At 34.1% G+C, this 21,877-nt stretch overlaps 1 protein-coding gene across 9 annotated transcripts in view; it reads left to right on the top strand.

The window, feature by feature from the left end:
* The window catches only part of AKAP9 (A-kinase anchoring protein 9), a 197,080-nt gene that overhangs the window by 69,730 nt on the left and 105,473 nt on the right, over nt 1-21,877 (top strand). For 8 of the 9 annotated variants that reach the window (XM_059171077.1, XM_059171078.1, XM_059171085.1 and 5 more), the window contains 7 exons: nt 4,412-4,465; nt 4,832-5,002; nt 5,723-5,878; nt 6,740-6,937; nt 12,589-14,976; nt 19,173-19,386; nt 21,450-21,529. In XM_059171077.1, coding sequence (XP_059027060.1) covers nt 4,412-4,465; nt 4,832-5,002; nt 5,723-5,878; nt 6,740-6,937; nt 12,589-14,976; nt 19,173-19,386; nt 21,450-21,529 — 3,261 coding nt within the window. The remainder of the gene's footprint in view (nt 1-4,411; nt 4,466-4,831; nt 5,003-5,722; nt 5,879-6,739; nt 6,938-12,588; nt 14,977-19,172; nt 19,387-21,449; nt 21,530-21,877) is intronic. The other variant, XM_059171081.1, reaches the window with a different exon arrangement.

The raw sequence follows: 21,877 nt of genomic DNA on the forward strand, positions 1-21,877 counted from the left end.
CCTTTTCAGGAGGCAGAAGAATCATCAGTAAGCCAAATTTGTAAATTGAGGAATAAATATCACCATTAAGATTTTCCTATTAGAAATTTTAAGGAATTATCTCTTAGTATCACACCCTCCCTGCCAAAGGAAATTCCTTCCTAGATTTTAACTTCATTATGATTGCCAGATTTGCAAAGTTTAATAATCTTGGCTTTGTTTGCATTGGAGCATTTTTAAAATTTCAGAATTACAATTTTGAATTGTAGGCCTCATAATTATCCTGTATGTTTTTAAAATATTGCTGTCATTTTTCTGTTGTATAGGGAAGTAAGGTAATAAAAAAGAACAGAGGCTCTGGAGCCTTGTGTTCAGATTTCACCGTCATCACCACCAAGATGTTATCAACCCGGGCCCATCACTTTAATTCTGATACATAGTTTTTTCACCTGTAAAACAGTGATATCTACTTCACAGTGTAGTTGTGAGGGTTATATTTGATATTTAGTATGGTGTTTGGTATAAACAAGATAATCAACAAAGTTTGCAGTTTTTTTTAACTGCTCTTCAGTAGAAATATGCTTTATTTTCTTTCTTTTTAAAGATTTTATTTATTTGACAGAGAGAGATCACAGGTAGGCAGAGAGGCAGGCAGAAAGAGAGAGGGAAGCAGGCTCCCCACTGAACAGAGAGCCCAATGTGAGGCTTGACCTCACGACCCTGGGATCATGACCTGAGCCGAAGGCAGAGGCTTAACCCACTGAGCCACCCAAGTGCCCCAGAAATGTGCTTTATTTTCCCACTAAATAGATGGAATGTGTGGTGAGAATTCTTTTAACAAATTATTCTCAAAAGGATTTCAGATTCTGATTATGTTACTTAGTTTGGGAATTTTATGCAAATAGATACGGTACACACTTAATTTTCTTGACTACTTTGGCTGGTATCTCATTGGATTGAATAATGGATTCAGGCCTAGAAAGAATTGGCTAATATTATCCTATGATACCTATGATATTTAATGAGATCTCTTCTGTGTAAATATACACTCAGTTACATGTGCCAGAGAAATCAGACTGAATAAAAGATGCCCTTCTTGGGGCACCTGGGTGGCTCAGTGGGTTAGAGCCTCTGCCTTCAACTTAGGCCATGGACCCAGGAGCCTGGGATCGAGCCCTGCTTCGGGCTCTCTGCCTAGCGGGGAGCCTGCTTCCTCCTTTTTCTCTTCCTGTCTCTCTGCCTACTCATCTCTGTCTGTCAAATAAATAAATAAAATCTTTTTTAAAAAAAATATGCCCTTCTTACAAATTAATTTAAATTACACATAGTCTACTCAGTCCCCCGTGAAGGGACATTTCATTTCCAAAATGTTGTATGTATAGGAAATATTCTTATGGATACCCTTTGAGTGGGGTTATTTGGAGAAAGTTGCAAATGCTAGAGGCAAACTATACACATGACAGGTAAATAAATATGCTTTGCTAAGTATGGAAAGATGAAGTGATAATAGGACAAAAAATCTCATTATGGATTTCATGTGATTATTCAGTGCTTCTTAACCAAGTCACCTGTACAATTCATGATATTTATGAAATGACTAGCTGGAGTTAGAGACATAGCCTATAGCCATAAAGTTTTATAAACTTAGCCTTATCACTTTTTTTTTTTTTAACTTCACCTCATTTTCTTTTTCTCACTCCCTGCCTCAGCTCTGTTGAGGTATAATTGACAGTTAAAAATCATACATATTTAAGATGTACAGCATGGTATATTTGATACTCAGCTTTAACTTTAAGTGGATGATCTTAACCTCATTAGTTCGTTGGCTGCAATTCCATGAGTCACTGAGTCACATTGAAGTCCTATAATTTTCATGAACTTTTCTGAACCATCAGATTCTTATTTTATTAAAATATACATTATTAATATTTTTGAAGGTAAATAGTACCACATTAAGTATAATAGGATAAGATATTAATAGTGAATTAGTCTTTTGTGTTTTTATTTTTTTAATTTATTTTATTTTTTGTCTTTTGTGTTTTTAAACTAACATCCACTGGAAGGAAAAGGTTTTGGTGTAAAGGCAATGTTATGGTTATAAAAATTATCTTCCTCTGATTCTTTCTGAATTGATATCTTTATGAGGTGATACTTACCTACACAGAACATTTTAAATTTGAAAATGTACCTTACTTATACTTTCCCAAGTCTTCATGTTGTCCATACAGATTGAATAAATCTGTAAATTCAGAAAGAATTTATTAGTATAGCCTAGTGGTTAAATAACTTTGACAAATGCCACAGGAAAAAAAAAAAAAGACACTAAGAAAAAGGCTTTTTCTTCACCCGAGTTTATCAATCTGATCTTCATGTTTCAAGTTAATAATTTACTTTCATATTAAGGTTTACCAGATATAGTGTTAGAAGATTAATATAAGAAGGGTTGAGGGGCGCCTGGGTGGCTCAGTGGGTTAAAACCTCTGCCTTCAGCTCAGGTCATGATCCCAGTGTCCTGGGCTCAAGCCCCACATCCGGCTCTCTGCTCAGCAGGGAGCCTGCTTCCTCCTCTCTCTCTGCCTGCTTCTCTACCTATTGTGATCTCTGTCAAATAAATAAAATCTTTAAAAAAAAAAAAAAAGAAGGGATGAATGCTCTACCCTTTCGATATCAATAAAATAATTATATACATTAAAAAATAGAATAATGCTAACTATTAATGATCCCAGTAGTCTGCTGGGTATTTCTATTCTAACTTCAGAATATAGTTTGTATTAGTTTAGTTTTGGTGAATAATCTTTTATTACCTATTTAAACAGTATTAAATTTTTTTAAAAAGTATTAATAATGATTTTTATATTTGTTATAATAATGCATAATTAAGTTTAAGAAGCCAATACATAGGAGTTTTTTTTAGTGTAATTTTTCTTAAATTAAAGAAAAATTAAGCTGAACTTTGGCTATATTATGTGTTAGATATAGTCATTATAAACTGATAAATTATTATAGTTATATTGTCTCCACCTAAAGTTGTATCCTTGCTTAATATGATATTTAAAGATATTCATAAAATCATTTCATTTAACTATAACTAAAAATTTTAGTAGATGCTTATCAAAGTACTTCATTTCAGAATCAAGAAAAGCTAATTGAAATTTAGGAGGATTTAATTGGAAAATTATTTCAAGTGACTTGATATTAATAATTTATTTTTTTTTTTTTTTTTTTAAAGGTTTTATTTATTTATTTGACAGAGAGAAATCACAAGTAGATAGAGAGGCAGGCAGAGAGAGAGAGAGGGAAGCAGGCTCTCTGCTGAGCAGAGAGCCCGATGCGGGACTCGATCCCAGGACTCTGAGATCATGACCTGAGCCGAAGGCAGCGGCTCAACCCACTGAGCCACCCAGGCGCCCCAGATATTAATAATTTAAATAGAGTTAGTACTCCTGTCTTCTAAAAGTTTTCGTAAATTGCAAGGAATCAAACTCTATTACAGAACTCTTAGCTAGTATCTTCACTTTTTTAAAAAATTTTAAGTATGCTTCACACCCACAGTGGACTGAGCTTGAACTCATGACCCTAAGATCAAGTCATATGCTCTGCTGACAGAGCCAGCCAGGCTCCACAGTATCTTCACTTTTAAAAAGATGTAGTGCATATCTTAACTCTGGGATATTCTAGTCTATGTATTCCAACAGTATAAACTTTATTATCTTGGATTCTGTTAATGTAGAATTATGAATAACTAAGATGTAAGCAGAAGTGAAGTTCTTTTGTGCACTGTTGAGGGAAATAAGGGTTTGTTAAATAGATTAATTGATCTGAAATTAATCTCTGGCCAGGTCAACCCAGGAGACATATGTTGTCATCCTTCTTCTTCCCATCATCAAAATCTTTGATAGAGAGAGGCAATAATATCTTATGGAAAATATCTGCATTATTCAGGGTCTGGGAAAGTTGGGAGACTGTTTCTCAGCTATTCATCTCATACTTGTTGACTTGATTACCAACCTTCAGTGAATTTGCACCAGTAAACAATTTTACTTCAAAATGAATAGAGCTTAATCAAAAAACAGTTATTTAAATGATTATAAGGCAGTATTTTGTATATGAGAATTTAGTCACTTGAGGTTTATAATTACCCCTGTGAGGGCAAACTGGAAGCTGCTCTTAGAACTTTAATTCACTTAAATGAAAATGTATAGTATGGTGTTTTCTGCATTGTAAGCACTCAAATGTTTTGGGAATCATTGGCATTTGAAATGATCATAATATCTTTTTAGATTTAAATTTAATCATTGTGTCTATTTTTGCCAATGAGGCATTTTCTCTGTGCATAAGATATGCGTGAATACAGTTAGCAGAAATGTAACTCTTAGCTTTAAATAAAATTCTCTCTAAAATCATAATATATCAGGAAATTGTTTTTGTACAGGTAAATGGTTGCAGTTTTGTGGTGAGAACAGAAAAGCCTACAAATTTATTAAGGGTACAGTATTTAAAACTCTCACAATACTAATGTTTTACACTATTTAAAACCATCTGGCTCACTAACAAAGCTTTTTCCTGCATGTACTTCTTTCTGTGTGTGATTTCTAAATGCTTTTAATGTTTAACAAAACAAAATTAGCCACCTTTTGTTGTTATAAAAGCTCAATTGTAGCAGATTTCACAATATACTGTTTTTGCTTTTAAGGTTATATCACAGTAATAACAAAGCAGGTTGTCATTCCTGTAAACTCTGAGGTGATAAGCGATATTTTAAACTGTGTTTTGCTATGGAATTCCGTGTTTAAATCCCTCTTCCTGAGGAATGTTATTAGTATGAATTATTAAAAATTTCGGATTGATTTAGGAAGAAGAATTTGGTGCTGATGATTCTTATTCTGAACATGGAGCACAGTACAATCAGACCCACCTAGAGATGATGGAAAATGAATTGGCTGGCAAACAGCATGAGATTGAAGAGCTGAACAGAGAACTAGAAGAAATGAGAGCCACCTATGGGAGTGATGGACTGCAGCAGGTATGTGTACTTTTGTTTTTGTTTTGTTACTGAGACAGAAATAAGAAATTTGAATGATCATGTGTGTACATTCTTTAAAGATGAGGTTTTTAAATAGTAACTTAAGTCATCTCATCATACATGTCCTTATACATACCACAAACAACCTTGCTTAATTTTTTAACTTTATGAGATAGCTAGGCTGACATCACTTTGGTAGGATAGGTGTTTCTATAATCAGCCGGAGAGAAAATTATGGTGCAAACCACATCAGAATATGATGACCTACACTCATTAAAAATGTCAGCGAGTCCTTGTAAAAGTAAGCGTTTGTGGCAGTCAGTTATAAAAACAAAGTGGAAAAGGCCATTGATGAGGATGACAGAATACATTTCAGTTTCATCCTCTCCAGAAACAAGTGAGAATTGAACAGGTCTATGGTGATGTTGCCTAGGAACAGATTGGGACATTCCTAAATATAATGGCACTTGTCCTTCTAGAAGCAGATACAATGGATAAGTTAGACCTAGTAATTTTTTTAAAGTTGATTTGGAATTAAAGCCCATTTCTGCAAGCTGATCTTTCAGATATGGACAAGAATAGATAAGGTTACTTAAAAATTATCATAATTCTGTCAGTGCATTTTGAATATTGTTTTTGAAGAATAGTTACCTATAGTAGTAATCAATTTTGTTTAAAAAAATAAGTGTGGCACTTTTTATTTTCACTGATGTCTTTTAGTTACAAGAATTTGAAGCTGCTATTAAGCAAAGAGATGGCATCATAACCCAGCTCACTGCTAATTTACAACAAGCAAGGAGAGAAAAGGATGAGACAATGAGAGAATTCTTAGAGTTGACAGAACAAAGTCAAAAGTTACAGATTCAATTCCAGCATGTAAGTATTACTAATAGAACAAAATTATTAGATTTTTAGTAATGAATTATTTTAAAGTTAATTTTCAGAACAAATTTAAGTTAGTTTAAAATGGATTTGCTTATTATGTATCATGTTGGAAATATGTGAATACCTGTTGTTACATTAACCCGAAGTTTAACTCCTAGTTCTTGCTTGGTTTCTTGCTGTTATTTTCTCTGTACTTCTTCCTTGTCTATATATTAAAAACCTACAAAATCTTTTAAGTTTGATTGGGTGGATTTTTGCAGAAATTAACATGTAGTCACATCTACCTTTTGCCAACCTTGCTATGATTTTATTTTAGTTTCCAAAAGGGTAACTAGACAGTGTTCCATTTGCCTTTAATCAGAGCTGTAAGAATCTAATAGTATTAATCAAGTTTCTGATGGCAAGTACAGAAAATAATTTAAGGTAGCTTAAGCAAAAAGAGGAATCTAATGTAAGAATACAAGCTTATCTAAACAGAATGCAAGGTGGAGAAGATAGAATCAGACATCCAAAAGGGATTAGAATCACAAATTGGAAAATCATCTGGAATCCAGGAAGTACTGTTTTTTAGTCTTCATTTCTTTCTGCATGTTTGCTGTAGTCTTGGCTATCTCACTAGACTACCTTCTCTGCTTTACGGTGGGAAAGAATCGTATTGGTTCGGCTTGGATCTTATTGATCAGCCCACAGTCATCTGATAAGCTATGGCAGTATGTTTACTGGAGTTTCAAGCCCATGAATCTAGCAGATTTCCCAGAGAGCAGTTGTGGCCCAAGTAATACCCTAAAAGGCATCTCTTCCTTGGTGCAATCTCTTCAGAATTTAACTTGGAGGTTTCTTTCTGTTTTCAAGTTACAGGCTAGTGAAACTCTAAGAAACAGCACTCACAGTAGCACAGCTGCAGATTTACTACATGCGAAACAGCAGATCCTCTCTCATCAGCAACAGCTGGAAGAACAAGACCATTTATTAGAAGATTATCAAAAAAAGAAAGAAGACTTCAAAATGCAAATTAGTTTCTTGCAAGAGAAAATTAGAGCATATGAAATGGTATGTTTATTTTAAGGAAGTCAGCCAGTGTGTAACAGCTATATAATTGAAGTTTTTTATACAACTGTTTATCCTTTTTATTATGTACATGAATTACAAAATTTCATAATTAAGAAAAGCTCTTTAAGTATGCAAAACAACTTTCAAAAGCAATTGGGAGTCTCATAATAATAGTTTTTAAGATAATATTCATTACTGAGTTCCTTTGGAAGTGATCAGCCTATGTTAAAGTGAGTTCTCAGGAGAATCTAAATTTATAAACAGAATATTCCATTCTTATTGTTTTTTCACCTAAAGATATTCCTTCTTACTTTACCAGTAAAGTGATTACTTTATAAAGAATTATAAAGTAATCTTTATAAAGATTATAAAGAAATACTAAAGATATTTCTACTCACTTTACCAGTAATGAAATTCTGAAAATATTTCCATGACAAAATGAAATTTTCTGGATTTTAATTAGAAAAAACTACAGTAGAGTCTCTGTTTATGGTAGTTATGTTTTATAAAGTTGCCTAGAGCTCTTACTTAGCAAATAAGTGCTCATAAGGAAGAAAAGGAGGAAATATATTTATTTTAAATGTTTATATTTGTTTATATGTATATACATACATACATATATATGCATGTATGTGTTTATACACGGGCACACATATATCCTAGGGACTATATTTATATATTCATATATGGATATGTACACACATAACATATCTCATAGATTATAATCTTAAATCCTAAAAACAATTCATCCTGGTAGATTATATTTTGTTTACTTTCAAAAGAGAAAATGCTATTCCAAGTGCTAAGTTACTTGGCCTGAGGCTGCCCTGCTGATACCTGTCAGAGTTGTGATTCAAACCTCTATAGCAGGCCCAGAACCCATATTTCTTATGCTATACTGCACTGCCCCCTGTAATCTCCATCCTCTTCTCCATCCTTGCTCTCCTAATGAGCGAAAACATGAAGTCAGAGTGTAATTGTGTTGTTCAACATCAACTTTGGAAGCATACATATCCAGCAACTCAAATTTTTTGCTGCTCTATGCATTTCTATAAATGACTTTGAGTATTGATTTTGGATTACAAATAAATTTTAGCAAGAAGATGGATTTGCAAGTAGGGAGTCTGAATAATTAGGACAGACTGTATATATAATATTGTACTTATTACAAACTTAGTTCTTCTGCAAGAAGTTGAGAAGTAACGAAGACAAAAATATTGTTTAGATTATAATAAAGTTATTTGCTAGTATTTGTTTTTGTTTACCTGGCACCAGGCAATATTCAAAGCATCTTACACATATTAACTCATTGAATTATTGTAATAACTTTGAGATAGAGGTTCTGTCATCGCCCCCATTTTACAGATGAAGAGATCAAGGCAAAACAAGGTAAGGTAAATTGCCTAATCAGACAGGTAATGGTTGGTAGAGCCAGATTTCAAACCTAGGCAGCCTTATTCCAGAGACTATACCCTTAGGAAAATATGAAACATACAAATTTAAGATACTGAAATTATGAAATGGTATGCTTTACAACCAATGTTACTTAAAAATCTTTAGATAGGTGTTTACAGAAGACCTATTTTGTACCAGCCTCTTGCAGAAGATAACAATGCCTAAAATTTGCCCTTTTCTTCACCGGACCTCATGGTTTAGTTTGGCACATACACAAGATAGCACAAAACAAGGGCAAACATAGATAAAAAGTGTTTTGAGTAGGTCTGACTTTATAAGGGAAGTGACTCAGGATGGCTTTAGGGGTAGATGATATTTGAGGCAGGTCTGTAAGTTGGAATAATTTCTCTATAATTATATTTTATTTTCTCAGCAGTAGGCATAATGTGTGGCATATTAGCAGCTAATATTCATTTGGTAAATAAGCAAATACATTATGAGTCTGAGCTGATTGATAGGAAGGACTTTTTTTTTTTTTTTTAAGATTTTATTTATTTATTTGAGAGAGAGAGCACAAGCAAGGGGAGAGGCAGAGGCAGAGGGAGAGGGAGAAGCAGGCTCTCTACCGAGCAGGGAGCCTAACGGGGGGCTGGATCATGACCAGAGCCAGAGGCAGAGGCCTAACTGAGGCACCCAGGCGCCCTGGAAGGACATTTTAGATAGAGGATGGACTGTATATAAACATCCAGGCTGACCCATGTTAAAAAGGTCTAGGTAGAAAAAAATAGTTTAACTAGAAATAGTCTTTGAAAGTGAGTCTTTACAGGAGGAAGTGTAGAAAGGTAGTCTAGGCCTAGTTGGAAGAGCCTATAAGTTGGATTTTATTAGTATTTATTATATTCAGTAGGCAGTGTTATTTGAAGTTATTTTAATTTCCCCCTTTTTTATCTCCACTTTGTATGTATCCCCCTGAGTAGTAGTTCCACCAGTGCACTTGAGGGACTAGTGCATTAGGGTGATAGTGAAACTGTCATGGTCCCCTAGACAACTACACTTTTTTTTTTAAAAATTATTTTATTTTATTTCTTTTCACTATTCCAGAATTCATTGTTCATGCACCACACCCAGTGCTCCCTGCAATATGTTCCTTTGATAATACCCACCACCAGGCTCACCCAACTTTCTACCCCTCTCCGCTCCAAAACCCTCAGTTGTTTCTTAGAGTCCACAGTACTCTTATGGTTTGTCTCCCCCTCCGATTTCCCTCAACTCACTTCTCCTTTCCATCTCCCAATGTCCTCCATGTTATTCCTTATGCTCCACAAATAAGTGAAACCATATGATAATTGACTCTTTCTGCTTGATTTATTTCATTAAGCATAATCTCTTCCAGTCCCGTCCACGTTGATACAAAAGTTGTATATTCATCCTTTCTGATGGAGGTTTGATACTCCTTTGTATATATGGACCATGTATTCTTTATCCATTTGTCCGTTTAAGGGCATCTTGGTTCTTTCCATAGTTTAGTGACTGTGGCCATTGCTGCTATAAAATTTGGGGTACAGATGGCCCTTCTTTTCACTACATCAGTATCTTTGGGGTAAATACCCAGTAGTTGCAGGGTAATAGGGAACTCTAGTTGTGTGTGTGTATGTGTGTGTGTGTGTGTGTGTGTGTTTAATTTCTTTTCAGTGTTCCAGAATTCATTGTTTATGCACCACACTCAGTGCTCCTTGCAATATGTACCCTCCATAATACCCACCACCAGGCTCACCCAACCCTGCCCCTCCAAAACCCTCAGCTCCGTTTTTTTCTCAAGTCCACAGTGTCTCATGGTTCATCTCCCCCTCCAATTTCCCCCAACTTACTTCTCTCCATCTCCCCATTAGATAGCTATACTTGATTCCAGCCTCATTCTCATTTTCTTTAATCCTCTGAACTTCCCATGGTATAGTGGTCACAGGCAGAAAGTCCGTTATTCCCCACTCCCTCAGGTCTTGTTTCCAGAAACAAAGGGATTGTATCTTCGACCACAGAGCTGTCTTTTGCAACAGAAAATAAATATTTTAAAACCTTGTATTTTGAAATAAACAGTACTAAGAAAAATGAGCCATGATTTTGTATTATTTCACAATTGAATGAAGAGTTGTCATTGTTTGCCATTATATCACATACTGGACAATTCTGAATTAAAGTTTTTATGAGGGTTCCTCCCCAAAACTGAAAATCAGTAAATAGAAGTATTGTAGATTTTACAATGTTAACATTTCAAGACTAATTACTTATTTAATAAATCAACTGAAGTTGACCTGAATTAATTTTACTTTCTTACAGATTCCAAATGCATTATAGACACTTTCTAGTATATAAATGTATCGCATATGTACATAGCACAGAGAGCATAAAACACATTAGTATATTTATTTTCTTTCAGCTTCAAGCATATTCCATGACATAGAAGAAATACTACATTTATTTTGCAGATGAAAACACTGAGATTTAAGAGATTAAACTGATTTAAATGTCATATTGTAGTATAGAAATTAAAGTCAAAAGGCTCAGCTCTTGGTCTAATAACTTAATGGCGAAATTGAATGGAATATAGGATGACCAGGAAAAAAGTATAGAATTTTGCTCAAGAGACTTCACAGAAGGATATTCATTGCCTTAATTTATATAGTGCAGAATCTGACCTTTGACTTGGAGGCTGAGAAGTCTGGTTTTTATCTTCTATCAACTGAGTTTTGAACTACCTCTGAGATAGGCTTAGGTTTTTCAATTTGAAGAGGCTAACGTTTAAACCTTGAATATAAGAGTATTAATTTACAGTGAGAAATAATTATCACAGAGACCTGTATACTTCAAGTTCATTGGATTTTACTTTCTTTCCATGAGCAAATGAATTTGAAAAGCCAAATAATAACAGGAAATTGTTTGTTTAGTGAGCATGAGATTAAAGGATATTGGAGTCCGATGTTCTGTAGCATTAGGCTACGATAACTTGATGTATCATCTCGCAGTAGGAAAGTCATGTTTGTGGATTGAAATTCTTAAATTCTGTTTGCTACAACCCCTTACATTGCTTTCTACATTAGATATGGTTTTCCCAGAGGGATCAGAATTTTCAGCCTCAAGGCACCTTGATTCTCTTCTTTAGACGAGAAGCATACTTCTCGTATGGATGAAATGAGTGGTGCCAACTCTCTGAGGCTTTCCTTTCTCTAGACTTAAAATTTTTTCTTTAGAGATGTGAGTACATTCATTCAGGCTGCCTTTAAATCCTCTTGGCCTGGGACTATTGTCTTAGTAAGGTGATTTTACTTACCTACTTATATTCTGTTCCACTTGTTGGAACGTTGTACTTTCTTTGTACTTGGGACCTCGCCCTAAACTATTTAGGAAACTAAGAAACAGAACTTTCTTTCTAAGGCTTCTGCTTAACTTCTTTATGCTATACCACTCTTATGAATGATTGTGATTATGGATGTACCTTGAGCTATGTCCTAGATTTAGGCTTATATACAGTTCCAAAGTAGAGGCCCAAGTCAGAACGAGAAGAAGATATCTGTCCTGCTTTCAAATTTCTGTTCAAACCCAAAGTCTAGGATCAAGTGAATGTGCCATAAATGGTATAGTGGTCTTACATGTTATTCGAGATTTAGCCACTTATGTGTTGGATATCTCTAAATTTCTAATTTTACTTAGCCACAGGAATGAAGCTAAGGCAGACCACAGGAATGAAGCTAAGGCAGACCCATAGGAAGCTGTTTTTGTTGTTGTTTTAGTCTTTCATAGCACTTGCCCATCAAACACCTTCAAGTCACTAGAATACATGGAAGGAATCTTGAGTTATATTTAAGACTTTGTTCTGGAATAAAGAGTACATAGTACTATAGCTACAGAAAATACTAAGTTCTTAGAATGTTCATCAGTTAATAAGAAAGATGAAAATGTAATGGCCTAGACATTTTAATCCTACTAATTTTGAAATTAATATTTTTAACCATAGCAGTGTAAGAATTTCTTTCTTTCAGGAAGACCAACACTGCTGTAGTGTTTGCTCACAAATAGTGTTGGGTACACAAGTCTTATCTCATTGACTTGGGAAATATTAAGGGGCAAGGCTTGCAATTACTTTTTATAGAATTTTGAACAAAAACAGACGTTTCTCAGTCTTCTGGTATTGAGGTTAAACAATGTAAGTTGCCAGGAACTAAAAATGCCATTTTTATGTTTTCGTTTTTTTCTTTCTAAAGGAACAAGACAAAAAAGTAGAAAGCTCAAAGAAAGAAATACAGGAAAAGGATACAATCATTGAAGAATTAAATACAAAAATAATAGAAGATGAAAAAAAAACTGTAGAGCTAATGGATAAAGTCACAGCTGCTAATAAATTACTGGAAGAATTACAAGAACAGGTTGTACAAAAGAACCAAGAGATTAAAAACATGAAATTAGAGTTGACTACTTCCAAGCAAAAAGAAAGACAGTGTTCTGAGGAAATAAAACAATTAATGGGGACAGTTGAAGAACTTCAGAAGAAAAATCATAAAGATAGCCAATTTGAAACTGATATTCTACAAAGAATGGAACAAGAAACACAAAGAAAATTAGAACAGCTCCGGGCAGAGCTGGATGAGATGTACGGGCAGCAGATAGTACAGATGAAACAGGAGTTAATAAAACAACACATGTCACAGATAGATGAACTTAAAATACGACATAAGGGAGAAATGGAGAATGCTTTAAGATCATGTCCAAGTATTACAGTTAATGAAGATCAAATAAAGTTAATGAATATGGCAATAAATGAACTGAATATAAAATTGCAAGATACTAACTCTCAAAAAGAAAAACTCAAGGAAGAATTAGGTGTAATTTCAGGAGAAAAGTCGGTGCTACAGAGGCAGCTTGAAGACCTTTTTGAAGAATTGAGCTTTTCAAGGGAACAGATTCAGAGAGCTAGACAGACAATAGCTGAACAAGAAAGTAAACTCAGTGAAGCACACAAGTCCCTTAGTACAGTGGAAGATTTGAAAGCTGAGATTGTTTCTGCCTCTGAATCCAGAAAAGAACTAGAATTAAAACATGAAGCAGAAGTTACAAATTACAAGATAAAACTTGAAATGTTAGAAAGAGAAAAAAATGCTGTATTAGACAGAATGGCTGAATCGCAAGAAGCTGAATTAGAGAGGCTGAGGACACAGCTTCTGTTTAGTCATGAAGAAGAACTTTCCAAACTAAAAGAAGATTTAGAAATTGAGCATCGAATAAATATTGAGAAACTTAAGGATAATTTAGGCATTCACTACAAACAGCAGATAGATGGCTTACAGAATGAAATGAGTAAAAAGATAGAAACCATGCAGTTTGAAAAAGACAGTTTGATAACTAAGCAGAATCAATTAATTTTAGAAATTTCAAAGCTAAAAGATTTACAGCAGTCCCTTGTGAATTCAAAATCAGAGGAAATGACTCTTCAAATCAATGAACTTCAAAAAGAAATTGAAATACTCAGGCAAGAAGAAAAGGAAAAGGGTACACTTGAACAAGAAGTTCAAGAGTTGCAACTTAAGACTGAATTATTGGAGAAACAAATGAAGGAAAAAGAGGATAACCTTCAAGAAAAATTTATACAACTTGAAGCAGAGAACAGCACTCTTAAAAATGAAAAGAAAGCCCTTGAAGACATGTTGAAAATGTATACTCCTGTTAACCAAGAAGAAAGATTAATATTCATGGATCCCATTAAGTCCAAATCCCAAGATTGTAACTGGCAAAAAGAAATAGAAGTACTTACTGAGGAAAACAAGGACCTCAAGAAACAATGTATTCAGCTAACTGAAGAGATTGAAAGGCAAAGGAACACTTTTTCATTTGCTGAAAAAAATTTTGAAGTTAACTATCAAGAGTTACAGGAGGACTATGCTTGCCTTCTCAAGGTAAAAACTGACTTAGAAGACAGCAAAAACAAACAAGAAGTAGAGTATAAAAATAAGCTTAAAACACTTAGTGAAGAGCTTCATCATTTGCAAAGAATATATCCAAGTATGGTAAAAATGAAAAGTTCAGTCTTTGATGATGACAAAACTTTCATAGGAGAATCACTGGAAACCGGTGAGGTCGTTGAGAAAGATACAACAGAACTTATGGAAAAACTTGAGGTCACCAAGCGAGAAAAGTTAGAGCTGTCGGAGAGATTGTCTGATCTTTCTGAACAATTAAAACAGAAACATGGTGAGATTACTTTTCTGAGTGAAGAAGTAAAGTCTTTAAAGCAAGAGAAAGAACAAGTATTATTGAGGTGTAGAGAGTTAGAAATCATCATTAACCATAAACGGACAGAAAATGTAGATGTGTGTGATGTTCAGTTAGACTCTTTAAAAGATGGTGTTGTGACTATGACAAGCAAGGATTCTGGAGGATCAGTTTCTAAAATAAATAAAGATTTTGTTGAAGAATCAAAAATAATGGAGGAAGATAAAATTCCTTTTGAAAATAGGACTACTGGAAAAGAAGGCAAGCAAGAACAGTTGTTTTTGGATCACTTGCCATTAATGACAAATGGATCATCACTTGGGACAGCTGAACCAAGTAGAAATGATAAACTTCAGTGGGAACTCAGTGTACTTAAATCAGAACAGGTATGTTTATATATTTATATGTATAGATGCTAAAACATAGTGAAAATGTATAATTCATGCAAAAAATGTTTCATCTTCCGAAAACACAATTAATTTTACAAAACAATGAAAATGAACCCCATAATGTAATTCTCATTAGGGCCTATCAGCTATTTTGTTGTTGTTGTTAGATTTTATTTATTTGTCAGAGAGAGAGTGAGTGCACAAGCAAGTGAGCACAAGCTGGGGAGTGGCAGGCAGAGGGAAAAACAGGCTCCCAGCTGAGCAGGGAGCCCAATGCAGGACTCGATCCCAAAACCCTGGGATTGTGACCTGAGCTGAAGGCAGACGCTTAACTGACTGAGCCACCCAGGTGCCCTAGCTGTCATTGCTTTTATCTCTTTTCTTAAACACTGTTGGCTTTCCATCAGTTAATTTATGTTATATATTCTGTTAAGGAAATAAAAACATGGGAATGGTTTCATACTTTCTTTGGGAAGGCAAGAATTTCAGTAACTTGGTAGAGAAGCTGAGCTTTAAAAAAGTTATTTTGTAATATTTTGTTGTAATCTCAAAGCTTGGTTTCAGCATTTTGTTTTATTTTAATGTTTTCGAAGTTCCACAACTAAAAATTAACTCTTAAACTTTTCAGTACTTTATACTTATTTATTCAGTAGTTACAACACTGTATTTCCTTGAAAAAATCTCAGGGCACCTGGGAGCCTCAGTTGGTTGGGCATCTGCCATAGCTCAGGTCATGATCCCAAGGTCCTGGGTTTAAACTCCTCTTTGGGCTCCCTGCTCAGTGGAGAGCCTGCTTCTTCCTCTCCCTCTGCCTGCTGCTCTCATTTCTTGTGCTTGCTTGCTCTCTCAAATAAATAAATAAAATCTTTAAAAAAAAAAAAAAAGAAAAGAAAAGAAAAAGAAATCTCAACTTAAGTCCTAGGATTCTCTCAGAGTACTGTATAAAGCTGAAGGGGCAAAAAGTATTAATTCTAACTATAACTAAAGAATGCGTATAATGAGTAATAATCATTCTTAACAATTTGTATTTATCGGATACTGATATTAGAAATAACTGGATTATGGACATTGGGGAGGGTATGTGCTATGGTGAGTGCTGTGAAATGTATAAGCCTGATGATTCACAGACCTCTAGCCCTGGGGCAAATAATACATTATATGTTAATAAAAATAATTTTAAAAAATGAAATAACTGGAAAATTCCTCTAGGTATCTTGTATAATGCTGCTAAGTAAAATTTTGTTTCTTAATTTATGCAACAGATATTTATTGATTCTCTAGTTAGGTATAGGGTAAGCAAGAGAGCAAAAGAGCTTTCTTTGAGAACAGGAATATATTCTAGCCAGGGAGGCAGATAGTAGACAAGGGAACAAGTAGAGTAGTTAGAAGAAGTGGTAGGTCCTATAAAGAAGGTGATAGAGAATGATAGGTAGTGGTGGTGGCAGCATTAAATAGGATAGTCAGGAAAGTTCTCTCAGAGGAATTGATATTTGAATTGAGATCTGAAAGACCAAGGGGGAGCCTACCACATGTAAATTTGAGCAATTGTGAAGACTTAAATGAGTTTCAGGAACTGAATGAAGGTGTGTTTAGTTGAGTTTGAAAGCAGGAGAGTGGAAGAAAAAGAGTGAAAAAGAAAGAAGAGACAAGATCTTGGAGAGCCTTACAGACTTGGTAAGAAGTTGAGATTTATTCTGTATACAGTGGGAAGCCTTTGGAAAATGTTCTCTTTTTATTTCTAAAAAATACATATCTTATGATGGAGTTACATTACAATAAGCCTATTGCAAATTGAAGTATCTTAAGTTGAAAATGAAGTTAATGCACTTAACCTACTGAACATCATAGTTTAACCTAGTCTACCTTAAACATGCTCAGAACACTTATTACATTAGTGTACAGTTGGGCAAATCATCTAACAGAAAGCCTGTTTTATAATGAAGTGTTAAATATCTCATTAATTTATTGAATACTAAAAGTAAAAAACAATGCTTGAATGGGTAAAAATGGTTGTAACTTTATTGTTTGTTCGTCCTCATGATCATGTGGCTGGCTGGGTGCTATGGCTCCCTGCTGCTGCCCAGCATCATGAGAGAGTATCCATATGGCCTGTTTAGCCCAGGAAAAAATTAAAATTAAGAATTTGAAGTATAGTTTCTATTGAGTGTGTATCACTTTTACACTTTACATTATAAAGTCAAGAAATCCTAGGTCAAACCATTGCAAGTTGGGGACTATGTGTATTCACATTTATGATCTTTTATCAAATGTAAAGATATTTTACATTTTAATAACCTAAATAGAATTTAAAAATTCAGTTTGCTAACTATGAATGCTTTGTTAAATATCTGGCATTGTCTTCAAAAGCATGATGTGGTTTTTAACTTAATTACTCCTAAAAACACCAGAGATCATTTAGATTTTTTAAAAAGACATTGAGAGAGGACCTGAATTTGAAACTATCAAAATGGTCAAATTTTCTCAGTAAAAATTTTGTTTTCCCTGCTAAAGACATTTTCGTTGATGTTCAGATATCTTCTCCTTGACATTAACTTACATAAAGGAAAGCAAACCTGTATACTGTCCCTTCCCACACTACCAAGACAAATCTATCAGTGGATAGGGGAGTAAAATATGTGTGTGTAAAAGGAAGCTTACAGAAGAAATAGATAATTTATACATTAGTAACATCTCAGAACAAACTGTGTATGCTTAGAAATAAAGGTGACTCCCTAAAAAATACCTTGTTCTTATTACCTAGCTACTTGGTTAATAAACATGAAAAGATACTTTCAGCCTTATAAATTGATATAACAAGTTAATATTTTATACCCATCAGATTGGCAAAATGAGTCCTTCAGTAAAAAATGGGGGAGATGAATACTCACATATGCTATTAATATCAATGTAAATTGGCACAATTATATAAAACATAATTTTTTAAAATTTAATACATTTGATGTATATTAACTATGACCCAGCAGCTACATTTCTAGTTGGTTTTCAGTATGGTCTCTGACTAGCAGTATCAGCAGCACTTGAAACCAGGGTAAAATTCAAATTTGAGGGCCCCCCACCAAACTTCCTAAACCAGAAACACTGGGGAAAGGGCCCAGCAGTTTGTTTTAATAAGCAGTCTAGATTATTCTGATGTCTGAGAGAGGTTGAGATCCAGTCTACTAGGAAACACTAGTGTATTTGTATAAGGACATATCTGTAAGAATTTAGTGCAGTATTTTTGAAATATGAAAAAATTAGAAATAATTCAGTTGATCTCCAAGACGGAAGTTGACAAATTTTCATGTATTCATAGATGCTGTACCATAGTTAAATTAATCTGTGTCTACATGGAATAGATCTCAAATTGAATGAGAACAATTTGCAAAATAAATACCATTTTACATAAATTATGTAAATTCTTAGAAATATAAAATATAGGGGCGCCTGTGTGGCTAAGTGGGTTAAGCCGCTGCCTTTGGCTCAGGTCATGATCTCAGGGTCCTGGGATCGAGTCCCGCATCGGGCTCTCTGCTCAGCATGGAGCCTGCTTCCTTCTCTCTCTCTCTGCCTGCCTCTCAGTGTACTTGTAATTTCTCTCTGTCAAATAAATAAATAAAATCTTTAAAAAAAAAAAAAGAAATATAAAATATAATGTATTATTTATAAGTACTGAAAAGTGATAGTATAAGAAATGTAGTGGACTTGTTGCAAATTTTGTGAAAATGTTTGCCTTTGGGGAAGGAGGAATGGGAACATAGTAGATTAAATCTTATTTTCTTTCTAAGCCAAATAAATATGTAGAAAGGAGAGAAATGGGAAAAAAAGACAAAAGAATTATATTTATTAAATTGGGGTATGAGTAGATAAGTGTTTATTACATTCTTCTTTGCATTTCTCTATATTTAAAATATTTTTAAATGAAAAATAAAGGTGAGGCCATACTAAGCTATACCATATATCAAAATTTACCATAAAGTTGAGGTAATGACAATATTGTGCTACTTTCCTTGGAAAAGATAGGTAGATCAGCATAATAGAAATGGAAAAAAAAATTAGACTTATCTTACATGAAGTTTTAAACTGTAATTTCATGTATTTTCCCCTTGTCAATAATATAAAAAATAGAAGTTAAATTATTTTAAAATTCTTAATAACTAAAAAATGTTCTAATGTGCATATACATTTACTTTAAGAATGATTTAAGGCTACAGATGGAAGCTCAGCGTATATGCCTCTCTCTGGTTTATTCAACACATGTCGATCAAGTTCGTGAATATATGGAAAATGAAAAAGATAAAGCTCTTTGTAGTCTTAAGGAGGAACTTATTTCTGCCCAAGAGGAAAAGATAAAGGAACTTCAGGAAATACACCAGCAAGAGCTACAGAATATAAAAACACAAGGAACAGGTAAATGATTTCTTTTTTTTAGTTTTTTTTTATTTGTCTGAAAGTGAGCAAGAGAGAGAAAGACCGTACTGAGGGAGAAGGAGAATTAGACTCCCTGCTGAGTAGAGAGCCTGTTGCTGGGCTCCATCCCAGGACCCAGAGATCATGAACCGAGCCAAAGGCAGACACTTAACAACTGACTGAGCCACCTAGGTGCCCCTGGGTAAATGGTTTCTTAAAAAAAAAAAAAAAATTATAAATGCTATGTGACAAATAAGTATCATTTAGAGCCTACCCACCCTTCCATAATTTTGTCCTTGCCTTAGAACCCATAGAAGAGGGTAACTATACCCCAGTCCTGGATTCATTTGTTCATGTAATCATTGTTCATGTAATCTTTTTTTTTTTTAAGTGCTTGAGAAATCTAAAATCACTGAATCATTTTCCCCCAGAAGTTAGAATCAAGTGGGAAAGCAATATAAAATAATTTCTTAGAAAGCAATAGGATAATTTCTGTAATAGAAGAATGACTAGAAAGAACAGAGAAAGAAAGGAGAAAAGTTTCATAGTTTCTGGAAGAATGAGTGGGGTGGGGCAGCAGGCAGAAGGAGGAGGTTGGAATTTTAGAGAAGGCTCCTGAGTCTTAAACATAGAAGTGTGAGAGATTGTATCCATTTTGGAGAATTGAGAGTTCAAGTTATATGAGATAGTAGTAGGGAATAAAGCTGGAAAGACTGACAGGAGCTTGATCAGAAAAGGCTTTATTTATATACTCTGACTGAACCATGTGTAAGTCTTTTGCTACTGGTGAGAAGACCTATAGGATTTTAAGTAGTAGGAGTAACATTAAAATGTTTGTTTTAAGGTAACATCATGGGGCAAAGTGGAGGAGATAACTATTGATGGGTAAACCAATTAAGCAACTTTGGCAGTAATTCTGCTAATAATAATATTTATAACAGTAAAATTTAAGAGTTAAAAGAGGTAGGCTGTAGTCTGTAGTAAATAGGAAAAGGGAAAAATTAAGAGTGATCTATAAGTTTCTAGCTTGGGTAGTTGGATTGAAAATGACTGTAGTCACAAAGAGGATGCAGAGAAGATCTGTGGGGAAAATAATAAATTCAGGTTGCTACATATTGAGTTAAAGAGACCTACTGACTTTAGAAAAGAGTTGTCTTGTAGGTAGTTAAAAATAGAAGTCCAAAACACAAGAGGGAGGTTTGGGTTGATGATAAAGATTTGGTATCAGAAGATCATTTGAGGCCAGAGAAAAGAATGAGATGTCCTGGGAGACTGTAGTTTGGGCCAAAAGACTAAGATGGAACTGTGGGAAGCAGGAACATATAAGGAACCTGAAATAGAAGACTACTTGCAGTTAACTTTTATCTTTAATAATTATTTAATCACTGAATGAATTAGACTTCTTCTGTTCAAGGCATCTCTAGGCTTTCACCCTTGACAGATTTGCTTTTGAGAATGAGGTGGTTCATAAGTTTGTGCAGTTGCTCTGTTGAAGAGAGTAGAATTTAAAGAGTGACTTAAAAAAGAATGCCATAGTTTTCACTAAAGGAGTTCCTTGGGTTTGAATGTAGTAAGATGTTAAATGTTTGTTGTTTTTATTGACATCCTCTTTAGATAGAATCTGTCCAGTGATTTTTAACTACAAGTTAATTAATTGGTCTGCTAATGGTTGATGAATTTAGTTAGTGAGTAGTCACCATCATTTTTTAAATAAAAGAGTATGGGAGATCAGGAAACAATGGAGTATATAGCATGTAGAAAGGGCAGATAATGATTTGTAAAATTCTTATGTCAGTTTTTCATCATATAAATAGGTTATGATATGTGATGTATTTCTCGTATTGGGTAGTAGCAAAAAATTTTGTAAGTCACTGCTTTATGCCAATTTGTAGCATATAAACAATTTTACACATTATCTGGAACAGTTAACAATGAGCAGTAGAAAAGAACTTTGAAAGAAAGAATTTAAAACTAATGTTATTGTAAAGGAAGCTTCCTTTAATATATAATAATAGTACTTAAGTATGTGAATTAAATGTTTAATGCAGTATCTGTTCTGTTAGGTGGTGAAGCAAAGCCTTTACAAATGCTCATTGGAAAACTACGCAAGGCGGTGTCTGAAGAATGTTCTTATTTTACACAGGTAAGATATTAGTTAAAAAGTCCTTTTTAGACAGGAAATGCTAGGCTTCAGAACTGCACTTAAAAAATATTCCCAAGTTTTTAAGTTTAAAATGAACATTTAAATGTTTCCTCATAATCTTTTGAAATAAAATAAATTGAAGTAAATTATCTTAACAGTTGAACAGACAAAATGTATACCTAAGACAGAAAGAAGAGTGGACCAATAAAACCCCAGACAGGTCTGTTTCCTGCCGCTGCCCACTCAGTGGTTGAGTGTATCTGATGACTTTCTTGGGGAGATTGCACAAGACCATTAAGATACAATTTCACACTTCAGATTGCCAAAAACTGAAAACCCTATTTATGC

The sequence above is a fragment of the Mustela lutreola genome, chromosome 4 (assembly GCF_030435805.1).
Source record: "Mustela lutreola isolate mMusLut2 chromosome 4, mMusLut2.pri, whole genome shotgun sequence".
NCBI classification, from domain to species: Eukaryota; Metazoa; Chordata; class Mammalia; order Carnivora; family Mustelidae; genus Mustela; species Mustela lutreola.